General features: G+C 38.4%; 1 protein-coding gene across 1 annotated transcript in view; it reads left to right on the forward strand.

Moving 5' to 3' along the window:
- Window positions 1-17,794, forward strand: part of Slc17a6 (solute carrier family 17 member 6) — a 39,669-nt gene extending 21,875 nt beyond the window's left edge. Inside the window, exons 5-12 of the mRNA XM_021657649.2 lie at window positions 361-448; window positions 1,597-1,683; window positions 5,426-5,568; window positions 9,019-9,168; window positions 12,651-12,783; window positions 14,259-14,369; window positions 14,751-14,878; window positions 15,709-17,794. Coding sequence (XP_021513324.1) covers window positions 361-448; window positions 1,597-1,683; window positions 5,426-5,568; window positions 9,019-9,168; window positions 12,651-12,783; window positions 14,259-14,369; window positions 14,751-14,878; window positions 15,709-16,044 — 1,176 coding nt within the window. The 3' untranslated portion in view covers window positions 16,045-17,794. The remainder of the gene's footprint in view (window positions 1-360; window positions 449-1,596; window positions 1,684-5,425; window positions 5,569-9,018; window positions 9,169-12,650; window positions 12,784-14,258; window positions 14,370-14,750; window positions 14,879-15,708) is intronic.
- The last annotated feature ends 799 nt before the right edge of the window (window positions 17,795-18,593 follow it).

An 18,593-nucleotide genomic window follows, 5' to 3' on the forward strand; every position in this document is an offset into this window, starting at 1 on the left:
TATAGAACGGGCCAATTATTTTTAATGTCAGTTTCTAGATGGCTGAACTCCTATATAGGGTCCTTGTATTTGGGGGTCACTCAGTGAAGTGCATTACAAAAAGTTGTCCAAATTTCACAGAATGTTTGGTAGACAGTCTTAACTTTTGCTTTAAGAAAATTAGGGTGAGAGAAAAGCCTGATGGGTGGGAGCATCTGAAGAGACTGTCTGGGCAAAGCATTTCGAATGGGATTTCATGGGTTTAGTAAGAGCCTGTTAGTAACATTTGATTAGAAACAGGCCCAGTGGAGGGGATGTGCTAGCCTAAGTGCCCTGAGTGGCCCTGCAGCCTAAGTGCCCATGTCTGTTTTCCCACCACAGGGCGTCACCTACCCAGCCTGTCACGGGATATGGAGCAAGTGGGCCCCTCCTTTGGAGAGGAGTAGATTGGCTACCACCTCCTTCTGTGGTGAGCATTGTGCTGCTGAGGTGGGCTAGAGTTTAGGGGAGACACCAATAATACTTCAAAATTGATAAACACATTTACAAAAGTATCTGGTTTCGAACCCACTATTTTAGTTTTGTAATTCGCATTGGTACCAGCTTTTTTTTGCTTTGTGTTATTTTGGTATATTAATTGGTGGTTTTAATTTTGTTTATTTTTTTATTTTATTTTTGAGGTAGTTATGAGGCATGGGAAGTGTTTAGCATAGTCTAAACCACATAGACTAGCACATTCTCCCTATGTGGACTAGGCTTTGCCTTGAGAGCTGCCTGCCTCTGCCTTCTGAACTCTGAGTTTAAAGGCATGCATCACAGTGCCTGGCCACTTTATTTACTTATATATTGATTTATGAGTCCCAAAGAGAAAGAAAAATTCAATTTCTAAATCATAACAAGAGAGAACACAAATTCACTTTAAAGTTCAGAGCAAGTGTGAATAATCCACCAATAATAAATTAAGTTATCAGCAATGTTATTACCTGCAGATGTGGAACATTAATGTTTTAAATATTGCCGTTTGTGTCTCTGTTTATGAGATACTCTTTTCACAGTCATTTCTGAAAAGTTTTTAAACAAAAGTAGAAAACACTATGCAAAGATAAAACTGCATATCTGTATACAACACAATTTGTGCCTTTCTAAAAAGATCTACGTATTTATTTATTTATTATTTTATATGTCTGAGTGTCTGCATGTACGTAACTGTACCCCCTCTGTGCCTAGTGCCTTCAGAGGCCAGAAAAAGAGCATCAAATCTCCTGGAATTTGAGTTTTGGATGGTTGTTAGCTACTGTGTGTGTTCTGCAAAGAGAACACAGGTCTTCTACAAGAGCATTAAGTGCTCTTTGCCATCTCCCCAGCCCACAAACCGCTACAGCTCTTTAAATCTCTGTTATGTCCTGCTACCTAGGTGTGATTCAAGGTGTGGTTCTGTGATTTTGTGAAAGGAAGTAGGGTGTAGGGTAAATATGTGTTTGATGAGGTGATGTGCATGTGCCTGCGTGCGTGCATGCGTGGGTGTGTGCGTGTATGTTTGTATGCAGCTGTTGTATGTACATGAGAGAAAAAAATATTGCTCTCATGCACTTTCTTCCCTCCTCCCTTTCCCTCTAGGTTCCTATGCTGGAGCAGTCATTGCGATGCCCTTAGCTGGTATCCTCGTGCAGTATACTGGATGGTCTTCAGTGTTTTATGTGTATGGTATGTTACATTTATTTTCAATAGAGTTATGTATAGGATAATGTAAGATGGTAGCATACAATGCACAATTTATTTACTTACTTTCTCATCTTAAAATCCCTTTATATTCTGAAAAGAGAAAAAAAAAGCTTTGAGCTGTTACTTTCCTTTCATTGCTGTTTCTTGTGTTAAAGAGCAACCACCTTGCTGATGGACACTTTGCAATACTCTATTAATTGCTATGCTTCTGATTAGGAGGTGAATAAAGACCTCCTGATTTTAAGATGCTGAGGTTTAAGGAGCTAGCCCCAACTCACGTATCTTTGCTATTGATTTCTGATTCTGATTCTGATTCTGAATCTTTTCTGATTCTGCCTCCTCAAGTTAAGTGAGCATGGGTAGCAGGAAGATCTTCGTCCTGATAATTCATCAAAATATTTGATACAATGTCAATAAAAACTAATCACAGAACAGAAATGAAAGTCCACTGAGTTCCCACATTAAAATAGAGATGAGATAGTATTGCAAATATGACCATGGATGGAGAGGACCTAAAACCCCTGCCCAGATGTAGCCCATAGAATTAGTCTCCAAGAGGGTTCCCTAGTAAGGGGAACAGAGACTGTCTCTGACATGAACTCAGGGGCACACTCTCTGGGGGGGTGCAGCCTCACCAGGCAACAATGGAAGACAATACAGCCAGTCCTGATGAGACCTAATAGGCTAGGGTCAGATGGAAGTGGAGGAAGACCTTCCCTATCAGTGGACTGAGGGAGAGGGATGGGAGGAGAAGAGGTAGGGAGGGCAGGAGGGGTTGGGAGAAGAGGAGGGAGGAGGCTATAGCCTGGATACAAAGTGAACAAATTGTAAAAAAAAGAAAAAAAAAAGCAATTAAAAAAAAAGCTGAATGTCTGGGTGTGGTGACACACGCCTATAATTATTCAGGTAGGCAGAGGCAGGAGTTTTGCTGTGAGTTCAAGGCCAGTCTGGTCTACAAAGTGAGTCCAGGACAGCCAAGGCTACACAGAGAAACCCTGTTTCGAAAAACCAAATAGAAGAAGAAGAAGAAGAAGAAGAAGAAGAGGAGGAGGAGGAGGAGGAGGAGGAGGAGGAGGAGGAAGAAGAAGAAGAAGAAGAAGAAGAAGAAGAAGAAGAAGAAGAAGAAGAAGAAGAAGAAGAAGAAGAAGAAGAAGAAGAAGAAGAAGAAGAAGCTTTCCAGATTTCCCTGGAAAGGTGTCTAATATCATCTTTGGGTGTGGGCATGAGGATCTGGAAGATAAAGCATATGGTACTATAGAGAGGTTTCTGGTTGTCTCTGAATTTGGCCACACCCATTTGTTCTTACATTGAAATATTCTGAAAATGACAAACATGTCTTCCTAGAGATAACTGACAAACATTGCTTTATAACAAGGGCTCGAGGACTCTTTGGGTACTGAAGAGCCCATTGACAGATTTTTGGATCTGTGAATGCTCTTCATTGTAAGCCATATATGTATTTGCATATCTCTCTGTCTGTTTCTGTCTCTCTCTATCTCCTCTCTCTCTGTGTATATGTGCATGTGTTCATGCATCATGTGCGTGCCAAGGCATGTATATGGAGGTCATAGTACTACTTGTAGGAGTCAGTTCTCTCCTTCCACCGTGTGGTTTCTGGGAATGGAACTCAGGTTTGATTGAAAGTGTCCTTACCTTCTGGGTGCTCTTATTGGACCCCTAGAGAGAATCAAAAATTGTTCTTTTAAAAAATAGTATTCTAAGTCTTATTTTTTCATTAGGTTTTCACAAGGGTTTGTGGACAAACATGGTTTGTACTTTGTATGGCTAGTTGCTACCCTGAGTTGGCTTAGTTTATTATTTACTTAAAGAGATGATGGGACTCTAAAGTTGTGGACACATCTCAAATCTTATTTCTTTATATTGGAAAGGAAAGTTTTCTAAGGTGGGTAGGTGGGGAAAATCTGGGAGGAGTTGTGGGAATAGAAACTGTAATCAGAAAGCTTACAAAAATTTATTTTCAATAAAAATATTTTTAAAAGAAAAGAAATACTAATTTAAGTAAGTCATTCTATCTTCTTGAATCTCATTTAACATTTACCATTGAGTATGAATCAAAGGATACACAGTAAGTATTTGAAAAAGAATTACACAAAGCATGTTTGCTTGCTGTCTGTAACAAAAACTGAATATTGAAAGGCATCTTTGGTTTTTGTTTTAAAAATCACTGTGATAAAATTTGGACAGTAGAATAATTGAAGAAGGGTAATAGCTACAAAAACACCAAGTGGACCCATGGACACTTTAGTCCATGGTAGGGATAATAAACAGAGTGGCATACAGGAAATGTTTGATGGGTTGGTAAGCACAAGGTTACAGGCATGCAGAACACACTACGGGAACACAGTGCTAATCTTCACCAAATGATAGAGCGCTCGGTTAGTAGATGCTCAGAGAGTTACACCCACTGCTCTGTGAGATGTAAACAGCATCTCCTTTAACTTTTTTTTGTCAAAAACTTATAGATAAATTACTTTTTGACTGGACCTTGTAGTAAACACTGAAATCCCTGCACTTAGGAGGATTATGATTTAGAGATCATGCTAGGGCATATGATAGGACTCTGCCTCAAAAAACTGAAATCTTTCCCATTTTGTAGTGGAGGTTTGGAGTGACTGTTACTTACTGAATCATATCACCAATGAATGATGCAGTGAGGATGTAAGTCTAGGAAAATCCTGCCATAACAGCTACATCTATAAGAGATTTAAACAAAATCTGGCCTCAAATCACATTTGCTTCTGTATTCAGTAATTAAAGGGAAGACAACCCACCAGAGTCTATGTATGGTGTTAAGAAAGATGTCGTAGAGACTAAACAGACAAACATGAAGTATTAGTGAGCTCAGGAGTACTTAGATTGTTACCCAAGGGATGGAGGGAAGAGTGAGAAAGAAAAATGCAATGGCCTGGTAGCAGTGGGGAAAGCAGGATAAATCCCTTGGGACTCCTCCTGTTACTGCTTACAGATTTATAATGCACAACAAGAATATGTGTTCATGGTGAGAGAGATAAATAAAAAAGAGGATTGGAAGGGAGAGAAAACAGTTTGTGGGCTGACAATGTAACTTCGAACAGTCCTAGAGAACGATCAACAAAGTCTAAGCTAGGACACACAGTGTATAGGCACATCACAAGGAAGTCCTTCCATGTTAATTGTGGAGGCCCATGCTCATCTACTATCATCATTTAGGCTAGCAAATTCTCCAGTTTTGCTTCAAACCTGTTTATGACCTTTAGAAGTTCTAGTCAGAGAGTGGAACAGATATTTCTCCCTCTCTTGAAATTTAAACCATTTTTTATATATTGATGGTCAGCAAATAAAAAAAAAAAAAAACGTATCCACTCCTCATTCTATGGAATTCTCCAAACATAATAATTTCATCTTGTTTAATAGTCTTCTCTTGTATGGCATTGTGTCTAGCATGTCACAGCTCAGTAATGGAAGATGAGATGTTCCAACTTATGTTATTCAGTAGCTGCTTGTGAGTTTTTGTTTATCAGTGCTGCTTAATTAGAGTCAAAGATATGAACCATGGCATCAGTCTTTGAGAAATCTGATGTGGATGAAGTCAGCCGCTCACACCATACATACCACACCACATGGTTCTCATTGAGATTATTGTATGTCTCCAACCTCTAGCTGCTAATCGTATTCCTAACAACTGCCTGCCTTTCATCTCCTCCTTGTCAATCCTTTCTTGCAGGAAGCTTTGGCATGGTCTGGTACATGTTCTGGCTTCTGGTGTCTTATGAGAGCCCTGCAAAGCATCCTACCATTACGGATGAAGAACGTAGGTACATAGAAGAGAGCATTGGAGAGAGCGCAAATCTGTTAGGTGCAATGGAAGTAAGCGTTTCATTATGGTGTCTATACCTCTGTTTATTGCTCATCTCACCTTCCTGGATTATCTTACCAGTCCTTACTAAATGAAGTAGCTGGCCCCAAGTTCTCTCTCTCTCTCTCTCTCTCTCTTTCTCTCTCTCTTTCCCTCTTTCCTTTCCCTCTCTCCCTCCCTCACGTCCATCCATCCATTCTCCCTAACCTTCCTTAGGAATGATTGCTATCTTCTTTCTTGCTTGCTAGATGTTTTGTTTTGTTTTGTTTTTGTTTTTTCCCAAAGTAAAACAGATGGGTTAGAGCAACATCACTTTTCAACCTATGAGTCTTGACTTCTTTGGCAAACCTCTATCTCCAAAAATATTTACATTACAATTCATAACTACAGCAAAATTACAGTTATGAAGTAGCGAAAATGTAACTTTATAGTTTTGAGGGTCACCACAAATAAGGAACTGTATTAAAGGGTTGCAGCATTAGGAAAGTCGAGAATAACATAATCTCCAGCTTTCCACTTCCTATACCCCATTGCCTTCTAAAAAACACTGTATTTTTCTTCTAAATAGGTTTCACATGTTCCTGTCACTTCAAAATGAATTTCAAAATCAGATCAAATGGAAGTCAAACTTGTATTTCAAGTTCTTTTGAACATTTTTGGACCAAATTATGCCTATAACATAGCAGGCAATGCAGTCGCAGACTGTTTGTCTGAACACCACTATCACAGTCAACACTGGTTCCCTGACGTCTGCAGCTGTATTGCTCAGAATTCCTTGGCCAGGAAGCTCCCACAGAGGGCACCCAAAATATCTCTGAGAGAGAACTGAAAAGGGAGGAGACCACACTGAGTACCAGGAACACCAGTCCAATGTGCTTCCCCTCCCCTCTTTTTAAGTTTTGAATTTATTTATTTGTTTGCTTTACATCCTGATCTCAGCTCTGCCCCTCTCCTCCCAGTACTCCCCTCACACACCCCCTCTCATTCCCCTCAGAGGAAGGTGAGGTCACTTAAGGGTACCAACCCACCCTTGCACATTAGGTCCCTGCAGGACTAGGTACATCCTCTCCCAATGGAGGCCAGACAAAGCAGACCTCCCTAGGAGTCAAGAGCAATGCAAGCTCAGTTATACTGGCAAAGGTTATGTGTTTGGGGGTCAACACCCAGGGATTATGGGAAGGTTTAAAGAATGTGTATTAGGGATGAGGCACTTTTCTTCCAGTGTTTAGGAGAAAAGGCCTGCCCTGAGAGTGTTAAGGGCCTGAACTTAAATTCTAGCCTGCTGAAAGACATGCAGTAGGGGCCACAGATAGGAACCATGTTCCTCAGGGTCCAAAAGGGTCCTACACAGGTACAACCATAGCTGACATCTTGTCCTGCTTACTTCAGTTTTTCTGGACAGATTCAAACTTTCGTTCTGTGAGCATGTCATCTGCTCTTCCATAAAGACCTATCAGATCCACTACAATCAGCAGTGACTGACACTGTCCGGCTCATGGCCCTGCCTTTGTCTTTTGTGGTCACTTGTTCTGAGTGTGGATCCAATGAAAACACAGGTTACAATCAATTGTGTGTGGCTTAGATCTTTTATGCTGTTCTCCTAGGAATATTATTAATGTATGAAAATGAGGGATCATATATGAACAAGTTGATGTTATAATCACATTCCCAAAGCAGCAGCTGAATAAACAGAATATTGTCAGGGTGATATACATCTACTTGTAGTTCCCAGTAATTTAAGTTTTTTATTATTTATTACAATGTATTTACTTTGTATCCCAGCTGCAGCACCCCTCTCTCTTCCCAGTCCCACCTCCTTACCTCTGAATTTTTAAGGCATAAAGTAAGATAGTGGAGCTAGGGAGATGACTCAGTGATTAATAAAGGACATTGGTTGCTCTTCCAGAGGACCAAAGTTCAATTCCCAGCACCCACAGGGCATCTCACAAGCATCTGTAACTCCAGTTCCAGGGGATCTGATGCCATTTTCTGGCATCCGTGGGCACCAGGCCCACATGTAGTGAACAGACATACATTGAAGCAAAATATGCTTCATATAAGATAAAAATAAATACATCTTTTAAAAATTGACACCTTTCTCTTCCTGTTGTAGTGCTTTACCATATGAAGAATATAGTTCCCAGGGTCGATAATCCTCAAAAAAGCAAAAAAGTATTTTCCCAGCAGGAAAAAAGTTGTTGACTTTTTTTTTTGGCAGGGTTTCTCTGTGTAGCCTTGGCTGTACTGGACTCCCTTTGTAGATCAGGCTGGCCGCTAACTCACAGAGCTCCACCTGCCTCCGCCTTCCCGAGTGCTGAAATTGTTGACTCTTAATCTCTTCAGTTATACCTTTTGCACACACAGAGTTATCCTCATGCACACATTCCTGTCTCCGGCCATTTTTATATACCTGTGAAGTATTTTCATCATGTATCATCTATAGGAGTAAAGAAAAAAACACCTGTCCTTTGGAGCTTACCTATTATGCATCACAAAACAAATATTTACCGAAAGCAACAGTGTTTATTACACATTAGTGATATAGGTTTTTCTCTTTCCTGGTATTACATATATTTCTGATCACTCCAACATGATTTCTTCCAATTCTGCATCTGAAGTCATTTTTGAAAATCTGAGTACAGATACATTAATACCAACAATCACGCGGTTCAACACTCAGGAATAATTATTAAATCTGTGTCGAGAAATTTACTTCCTGTTTTGATCATGAAACACTGACTGGAGCTATTTTAGGAGATTCTTTCTTCAGGAGCTATATTTTGTTCTTCAAATGAGGTAATTAAGAAAGTGTTTGTGACTATGAAAAATAGTTTGAAGTCTGAAATATTAAGAGTATGAGGTTTAATTTTTAAAAAAATATTATAATCATGTAAATCATCTCTAGGTATTTTGCTTTTATTTAGAAAAGACTCAAATGTCATAACTCGCTGGTAATGATGTCATAGGATGTATCTACTGGACCTCATTACCACAGAAATATTTCAGGAACTTGTACCTCTGTGTCCTAAAATATACAGATCATCACTAATGGTCGAGAGAATTTACATATAGATGATGGCTTAGCTAACTTCAGAGAGGGAGGGCAATATCATGGTCTCATTTTCTCTTTCATGTCAAATACATTCAACTTTCAATATTTTAGATATCAGAAAGCCACTGATTTGGCAGCATTTTGCTTTAAAATCTTAGAAATTAGAACCCGTGATTTTGGAATTTATTTTCTATGTACACGAGTTTGCATACTTTAAAAACTAGACTAAGTCAGAAGATTGGCATTTGGTTTTCTTTTAATGATTATTCACATGCCTAAGGTTAACAGGGAGGCTGTAGCTACCAATTAATTATCTCCTTAATTACCCATCCTATGCCTCTACAAACAGAAAGCATCAATTTCAGTCAGAAAATGCTAAAGCAGAGGAACTCTCGTTTTGGGCTTTCAGAAATTCAAGACTCCATGGAGGAAGTTTTTCACATCCATGCCTGTCTATGCAATAATTGTTGCAAACTTCTGCAGGAGTTGGACATTTTATTTACTGCTCATCAGTCAACCAGCTTATTTTGAGGAAGTTTTTGGGTTTGAAATTAGCAAGGTATGTACAAATTCACCTTATTAAAATATTGGATAATATTCATACTTAAGTCAATATTCTTTTCTTTAGCCAAAAGTTTGTCTTCTAATCTTCATGATTTACTGTAAGGAAGTACGTGTGTGTGTGTGTGTGTGTGTGTGTGTGTGTGTGTGTGTCCTAGTCCTACTTTTCCCCATAAACAAATACAATAACCTTTAGTCCAGGACAAGCTTATTGCTAGCAAGAAAGGTAACCCATTCTAATGGAATTGTGTTTAGGCTGCTATCAATCTCCTCTCTATGTGTTTTCAGAGATCTGTCCAATTGAAAGATACACTTAACTAATCAAAAGGCTGAAAATGTCCTTGCACTTTGTTCATCCAATTTAATCTAAGAAGCATTTGTTGAGTCTATTATAGGACACTTGGTGTTATTCAGACATAAAACATAGCTTCTCTCTCCCAAATATTTGAAGCTTTGTAGTATTAGACAGAAATCTTGTATTACCAATTCACACACACAAGGCATACAAGACATTTGTTTATAGATACAAACAGAAACAAAAACATTTTCAGATTTTCTATAAGAAGAACTCAAATTTAATTACTCTTTTTGTATAGGGATATTAAATTCTAGAAGTTTCTTTTGGATTCATGAATAGCCTCATCTGGTAGACCAGATGGATAGTTATCATTTCTGTTTGACTGATGGTAAAACAAACTGAGTGCAATTATTTATTTTTTGAGGGTAATAATTGAAATCTCCTAATGCGATATTAACTAGCAACAGACTCAGGATATGGAAACTCCATTTCAATTCCCTTTAGTGTCACACATCAGATGACCTGTACTGTACATTCAGTCACTCACTTAGCAGGTTAGTGTGGAGTGCCAGCTCTGAGCTCTGTGCCCAGCTCTCTGCTGAGTCCTGAATACATTTATCTTTGCTGGCAATGACTGTGCTGTTTCTCCTGTGTTGCTACGTAAATCCAGCTGGGCTTGGTCTGTTCATATTGTGTCTTTACTTGAAAGGCTAACTGAGAGCTGGGCTATAGAAAGCCTGAGCCTGGCATTTGCTGGCCTAAGAGCTCTTTTGAAGCAGCTGTTTCTAAGGAAACAGTCCCCTCTTTCTGAGAAGAATGGCTGCTGTAGACTGGCTCTTCTCCCCGGAGCTGATCAAACATAGCAGGGCAGCTTTGGGACCTCTAAGATTATCACACCTCTTAACAAAGACTGCTGGAGGTGTGAGTCCATTTTCATAATCTAGGACAAAAGTGACACTCAGAGGTTATTAATAAAGCCAGGACTTGTGGTGGGCTGGGAGAGGTGCCAACTGATGGTAGTAAAATGATTTTCTTAGTATTTTTTCTACAATTAGCTGAAAACACTTGAATAAAATCAGGGACAGTTTGGAAAAAATAAATGAACAAACATATATGGATTATTTAATTCACTTGTTATTTTTTAAGCAAAAGTTATGGTTATATTTTACATGCAGTGTGGACTGAGGATTCTTGTTAAGCTGGTAAAAATTGTTTTGAATTCTACAACTTACCTGAAAAAAAAAATAGGAGATCATGGTAGCAAATCTAGCTGTGTCCAGGTCATGTGGCTTTGACCCTAAGATATATAATGAAGTGTTGATCTACAACTTGGGGCTGATTTTTTAATAATTATCATCTTTAATTTCTTATCTATGAGTAAGAGCTGTTATACTGTCTTTAATAAGTGAATCAGGACTGTCTGGATCCTCTTTCTCGTTGTCTGGTAAGGATACCTCGCCAGGGAGAGATGATCAAAGAGCAGGCAACCAAGTTCATGCCAGTGGCTGCCCTTGCTCCCCTTACTAGGGAACCCACATGGAGTATTTCCCTAAGCTAAATATTTTCAGCCCCTTTGAGAATGGCAAATTAGGGCAAAGTTAGTTCTAGGATCAGCATGCCCACCTTTAAACATCAGAATTCAGGCACTTATCAAATGAGATGAAACATTTGTTTCCTTTGAGCTCTTTAAGAGGGGTTGTTTTTCATGTTCTGCTTCCTGACAGCTTCAAAATATAGTTCAGATAGAATTGCGATACAACTGTGACCAGAGAGACACAGATGAGGGAGGACTAGTGTATAAGAATTTGGAAATACTAGGAGGAATAAATTGTAGAATCTAAATATCCATCTTATCCTCCTTAAATCTTAAAACAATGAGCCAACTAAATACAGTCCAACAGGGGATGGATCAGCCAGAGGATGTGTGCACTGATTATTCATAATAAGTCACTAGAGCTGAAAAGACCTACACATGAACAATTTTCAGGAATTTTTGCCTAATAAGCTGGAACTTTCCATACTTCCAAGTGTTTAAGCAGGGACCAAAATTTACCTCTCAGCAGCCTCTAGCTGTTAATTTCTTGCATTTCTGGTCCTGACTCTGCTGAAAGAGTAATAAGTCTTATTCTTAATAAATAAAGTAATAAATCTTTAAGTCTGTGCCGTTTCTTTGTGCAAAGGGATAAAGCTGTTCATTCAAATGGACAGTAGATAACTGAAGCTGCTCAGTGTAAGACCTCTTTCATATGTAAAACACTTCATGTGGACACAGAAAGGGTCGCTCTAAAGTAGTCCATATTTGTAAAATGAAGGATAATATGCATTTCATAGCTCCAATAATCGAGTCAAAATCACAAATAGTAAATTACAGTCTTTCCCTTACTAAAAGTTGTGCTTCAAAATATACTAAAGCGAGAACATCCATTCATGTGGTAACAGCCAATTTAAGTGTGTTTTTTAATATGCTCTTCCCCCATTCAATACCTAGGAAACTGCCTACTGTTCCAAATTAATTGTTAAGAACGAATGCTGAAGGCATGCGAGATTTGATATTGCCCTAATTTCTAGGAAATCAGTGTAGAGGCTGCGTATGACAGTCTGCCAACATGACCACATTTGACTGCAAATGACTCTACTGAAGGACTTGTGAGCTTACCTTGACATAAATGAAATCTAGGGTATGAAAGTTAGAAGTAGTGTCTTAAAATGTAAATATGTAGTGTTTCACCTTTTGAACAAAACAGAAAATGTAAATATAGCCTTTTTGAGGGGCAAGGGTGTAATTTTCTCCCAGATCTCATCCTCTGCCTTCTGCCTCTCATTAATGATGAATTTATACAAACACACTTAAAGAATATGAATCAGAAAACCAAGATGACTCACTCACTACAAGATTCAGGAGGGTTGATTCATGAACTCAGAATGTTCTGAGTCATAATAGAGCAATAAAAATTTTTCTTCTGTAAGAATACAAAAAAAAATCAAAGTAAATTTACTTAGCTCTCATGGTTTGCTCTGTGGACATTACTGCTTATTCTAAGAGAGTGAGTGTGCATTTGGAGACAGTGTTTTGCCTTCCCTGGCTCGTAGGAATGGATGAAGATGGATAGAGAAAGCCAGGTCATTCGATTTCCCACTTCCTCTATTCTCTCCTACTTTTCCCCCCTTCCTGCACTTGTCAGGTCGGCATGCTGTCCGCGGTCCCACATCTCGTCATGACAATCATTGTGCCTATCGGCGGCCAAATTGCCGACTTTCTAAGAAGCAAGCAAATTCTTTCAACAACAACAGTGAGAAAGATCATGAATTGTGGGGGTAAGTGTGCATGTGGTGCATATGTTCCTGCTTAAAGAACCTGTGATTTACATACATGAATCCGATTTTCTAAGTGGGTCAAACCGCTTCATGCCTGTTAGAAGTGCACCTTTATAGTTCATTTCAAATCATTTTCCCATGGCCAACCTCACTCATTACAAGGCATTGCTTAACAAAGCCATCTGTGTATATTGTAACTAAACCTCTAACCACTAAAACATTAGGTTAATTTGGATTTAAAAAACACATAGTAGGGGCTGGAGAGATGGCTTAGTGGTTAAGAGCACTGTTTGCTCTTTCAAAGGACCCAGGTTCAAGTCCCAGCCCCCATGGCAGCTCACAACTGTCTGTAATGCCAATTCCAAGGGATCTGACACCTTCACATGTAATGCACATAAAAAGTAAATAAATTGCTAAAAACACATAATAAATTCTCCCATAATCTTTGGCATAAACTATTACCACTATGTCTCTCTGAGGTATACTGTCCACATTTGTAAGATTAAGAAATGTTAGTAGTTTTGCTTTACTTGTTTATAGTAATTTTATTCTTGGGGTTAGTCTGAGTTAAGCTTGTACAGGTTTTATGCACACTGACACAATGGTTTTGAGTTTGTACATGAGGCTTCCCTGCTGTGTCTAGAAGACATTGTTTTCTTGTTGTCATCCACTGCCTCTATCTCTTATACTCTTTCTGTGACTTCTTCCTAATGATCCCTGAGCATTTGAAAGTGCGTGTGTGTGTGTGTGGGGGGGTGCATGTGTTTGCAGTATATATGTTTTGGTTAGTACTGAGAATTCTGCTGCCTCTTATTCCCTGTACGTTGGCCCATTATGGGTCACAGCGTTGATCAACATTTGCAGTAAGTAGAAGCTTCTCTTATGAGGGTTGAAAGATCAGTTAGTAAACAAGTTTAAAGGTAAGCCATTAGGAATTGCTTAAGAGTATGTTGATTTAACAGAGTAATAGTAGAATGTTCTCCTATAGGGCCTATGTCCTGTCTAGCCTCAGGTTCTTGGCCCAATAATGGTGCCACATATATGTCAATCTTGTGGAGTAGGGTTTAAGTCATATTAGTAGTTGTTATTCAAAATATATTTAGGGAACATTGCACTGAAAGGAGGTGGGCACCACGTCCCACCCCAGCTGAGGAGATGTTGGCAATTGATAGCCACTGGGAGAGGGACAATGGGGTGTTTTGTTGTTGTTGTTTTTGTTTTTTTAAGATTTAATAAGTTGATCAACCTCCAGTGGAAAGACATATACTCAAGAATATATGAGCACCACAAATTTGATTTGATAAGTTGTAAAACAAAAAAGACACAGTTGGGTGAGGAAGGAAGTGGGGGTAGTTCTGGGAAGATTCAGGGAAAATATGATCAGAATACATCATAAGAAATTCTCAGAGAACTAATAAAATTTCACAGAAGGTTACAGAAACCTTTGCAATACTCTGCTGTGCTTGCCTCCAAAGGTTTCGGCATGGAAGCCACCCTGCTTCTGGTTGTTGGCTACTCTCACACTAGAGGAGTGGCCATCTCCTTCTTGGTGCTTGCAGTGGGATTCAGTGGATTTGCTATCTCTGGTGAGGGGCTTCCTCTTTGTCTCTCTATATTATATCTTGATCTTTGTTATTAATTATCTATGTGCTGGACAACAGTTGTAACATATAGAAACATCATTTAGAATTATATTGTTCAACTTCCCCCTAATGATTTTCTTATTCTTTGTCACACTTGATCAATTCATTAAGAGAATGTTTGCTGTAAGCCAAATTAAATCTTGAAAAAGCAAATGTATATCCTCTCTTTCTCAAAATGCCTTGGATGGACTTATGAAAACTCATAGTTAAGCACACAGTATGTACCCACTATCTTTTGGGAAGATGTGATCTGATGTTCTGTACCAGAGTACTTGCTTCTTGGTTTATGCTGACCTTGAGCCAAAACTTCTGTTTATATTTCAGGCTTCAATGTTAACCATCTGGATATTGCTCCAAGATATGCCAGTATCTTAATGGGCATTTCAAATGGTGTTGGCACACTGTCGGGAATGGTTTGCCCTATCATCGTTGGTGCAATGACAAAGAACAAGGTAGGAGCAAGAGTGGTTGCATGTAAGAGATTCTCTCTTATGGTTGGAGGAAATTTTGGTGTTCTCCTTGGGGTGTTCTCTCCACTTTTAAATAGGAAAGACAAATGAAACCCAGAGGACAGATTTCTATATTAGCTCTGATAAAGCCCATCTTCCCAACCATCAAACAAGGTGTTTTTCAAACCCATCCAACATCCACTGATTATTTATTTATTTAGAAGTGTTAATTAGACAAGCTAGGACATTCTACAAAATACCTGTTTCTGATGTCCCTGTTGTGAAAGAACATCACCCCCAAGCACTACAACCCTTTGCCTCTACATTATAAAGTATACAAACAGCTTTTTCCAGTTTTATTTGACAACCTCAATTCATATTCCAAGGCAGTTTTATGAAGAATACTGTTACTGTCAGAGAGCTGTCCTTTTATGTACATATAGGACTTCAACATTTGGGTTTTACAGATGGAAGAGATGGCTAAGATGGTTCATGGTCATCACTCTAGCACCAAGGAGAAAGAGTCAGGTCCCAATTCAAGACCACCCTCAGTTATATAGTGAATGCACCCAACCAAAAAAGGTGCAAGACTAGAAAATACTAAATGTGAAAGAATATTCTTAAACTCAGCAGGCCAGGCATGTATTTGAGATTTTATTTTCAAACTTCTACCTTAAAATATTAAACAATAAAATGAATAGTCTTATTTCAAAGTGTTTTCATGACATGGATACCCCCCATAATAGTGCCTCATAAAGATGGCAGAGTGTTCTCACAGGGTGGCTTTCTAGTTTTGGAATATGCTCTCACAGCACTGCTTTTTCTCACCACAGTCCCGTGAAGAGTGGCAGTACGTCTTCCTCATTGCTGCACTTGTCCACTATGGGGGAGTCATATTTTATGCAATATTTGCCTCAGGAGAGAAGCAACCTTGGGCAGACCCTGAGGAAACCAGTGAAGAAAAATGTGGCTTTATTCATGAAGATGAACTGGAAGAAGAAACAGGGGACATCACTCAGAATTACATAAATTATGGTACCACCAAATCTTATGGTGCCACAACACAGGAGAATGGAGGCTGGCCTGGTGGCTGGGAGAAGAAGGAAGAATTTGTTCAAGAAGGTGCACAGGAGACATATACCTACAAGGACCAAGATGATTATTCATAACGAAGCTAGTTGCTGGGTTTATTTTTAGTGTTTGTGATTAAATTAATTGTGATTGCACAAAATAATTTTAAAAATGTGGTGTGGCCATGTAAACATATCAACCAAGCAAGTCTTGCTGTTAAAAAAATAAGAATTGAAAATAGACCATGAGATTCCCATTAAGTGCAATCTGTGGAAGATGTCACATTATGTCATTTCCATTCAGGTCATTCATCCTTTTGTTTGTGACTTGAAGGTTTACTGTAGGTTTAAGTAGGTATTTGTTGGACCCATCACCATATTAGAGAACACAACTAAAACAGTTGGCACATGTCATCCTACAGAAGTTAGGAAGCCAAAGCTACTTGATCATGCAAACTGCACTTATTTATTTATTACACTGGACTGCAAAATATCCCAGGGATATCCTGTCTAGAGACATAGTGGAGCTGGAAAGCTGGCTAGATCGGGTATTGACTATAATCATTATGTGCATATCATGGAGTGGCTCTGTCTTTTAATTGAAGAACTATATTGTGTACTAGCAGCTAGCAAATTGTACCGAATTATTAGTAGGAATGCAGAGTGTGTGATATTTTGTGATCTTCAAAAAGCTTATCTTGCAGTGTTTTGTGAAATGCTTGGGCACAAACACTTATTTTTATGAAAGAGAGCTTGTAAAGGGAGGAGTATGCTCCATGCTCTCCCATTCATTACCTGACAGTATCAAACCCCTCACATTTCAATAAAATTCAACTTTCATGTAACATATCACATAACTTTTTTTGAAAAAATATAAGAAGAAATAGACTTCAATGTATTTTTTATTACAACTTTGTACTGGTTGTAACTTACATTAGGAAATGATTAATATATATATAATCATAAAGAACCTAATAAAAATTTAGTATAAATATATAACCCTTGAAATGCAATATTAACAACAAAATAGGAAATGATTTAGATAATCTTCCTTGATAACTAAAGACTATATGAAACTCATGCCACAAAGCTATATATAATATGAAAAGATAAACACTAGAGATCTATATGTAGACAATTTTATTACCTAATGTCCCATTTAAGAGATATTTGTCTTGAGTATATAGGACAAAATATATTAAAATTATATCTATATCCCTGTATATCTTATACATATTCACTCACACAGACATAACAAATACTTTTCACACAGAACCAAAACAAGCATACACCTAATGTTGGTTAGGGGATTGCAATTTCTACTTTCATAGAGTCATAGAATTTTAGATGGGAAAAAAGGCATTTTGCTCGTCATTTCTTAATATAATTAAACAGGAACTGCAACATTTGTGTACCAAGCAATAAGTGCAAAGCATAAAACCTCCTGTTTGTAAATTCTTCCCATGTTGCTTATGGTAGTAATGATTTCCTTCTTTTAAAAAAGTTAACACCAGAGCTATTTATAATGTTTTGCGGTGATAAGAATGCACATCCTAATTTAATGCAAAATGTCACCTGGTGTGTTTGCCTGTCCGTTTTGGGTATTTGATCTGTTCAGTGTCCTGTGCTCTTGACTGGAGGCCCTGCTACTGCAAATATGAAATATGAAGTTTGCTTTTAAATGCAAACCACTCCTGACCTTAAGGACCTAGAATTTCCCCTCTGCTTTGTGTCTCAAATATTGTGTGATCATAACCTTTGCTGTGCTGAGTGAAAAGGTGTGAACTGTCATTTTGTTGCTGCAAAACAAGTGTTAATAAAATGTTCTATTTATCCTTTTGTAAAATCAGTACATTCATTTCGGTTTGGTGTGGTGTCCAGCTTTACAGTTTTGTAGCTTATGGATGTTTCAATGAAGACAAATGTAGAAAACACAAAAATAATTTCACACCAGCAAACCACAAACACATACACACTCGCGCGCGCACACACATGCACATCACCACCAAAAAGTCAAAATAACAGGAATCAACAACCATTGCTCATTAATATCTTTCAACATCAATGGAATTAAACAAAAGACACAGGGTACCAGAATGGATGGGAAAACAGGATCTATCATTCTGCTGCATACAAGAAACACACCTCAGCATCAAAGACAGACAATTCCCTCAGGGTAAAGGGCTGGAAAAGGATTTTCAAGCAAATGAACCCAAGAAGCAAGCTGGGTTTTACTGAATCAAGCAAACAGTAATAGACTTGCAAGCTAGTGTCTTGAGATTTACTACTCTTTAGATGGGGAGACCTGCAAGCTGAGAAATGATACTCTGAGTCAAACTCTACTTTTCAATGACTGTGTCGTCACAACTGCTGCTAATTTTATAGCAAAGTTTGAAAATAAATTTCAACTTGTCAGTTCAATCCTGCCACCTCATTTTCATTTCCCACATAGCCTGGTGTCATTCTCAGTGACTGTCACTGATGTAAGTGACAGTGTGTCACTATGTAAGCCCACAGTGGCTCTCTAAACCAGGTACTCATTTATTCCAAGTTTAGAAATTAAAAAAAAAAAGAAGCTTGCAAAAAGTCTAAGTTTGTCAAAATAAAATAGAACAATAACATTAAATATGTTAGTCAAACTATTTGAC

Source organism: Meriones unguiculatus, chromosome 14 (assembly GCF_030254825.1).
Source record: "Meriones unguiculatus strain TT.TT164.6M chromosome 14, Bangor_MerUng_6.1, whole genome shotgun sequence".
Taxonomy (NCBI): domain Eukaryota; kingdom Metazoa; phylum Chordata; class Mammalia; order Rodentia; family Muridae; genus Meriones; species Meriones unguiculatus.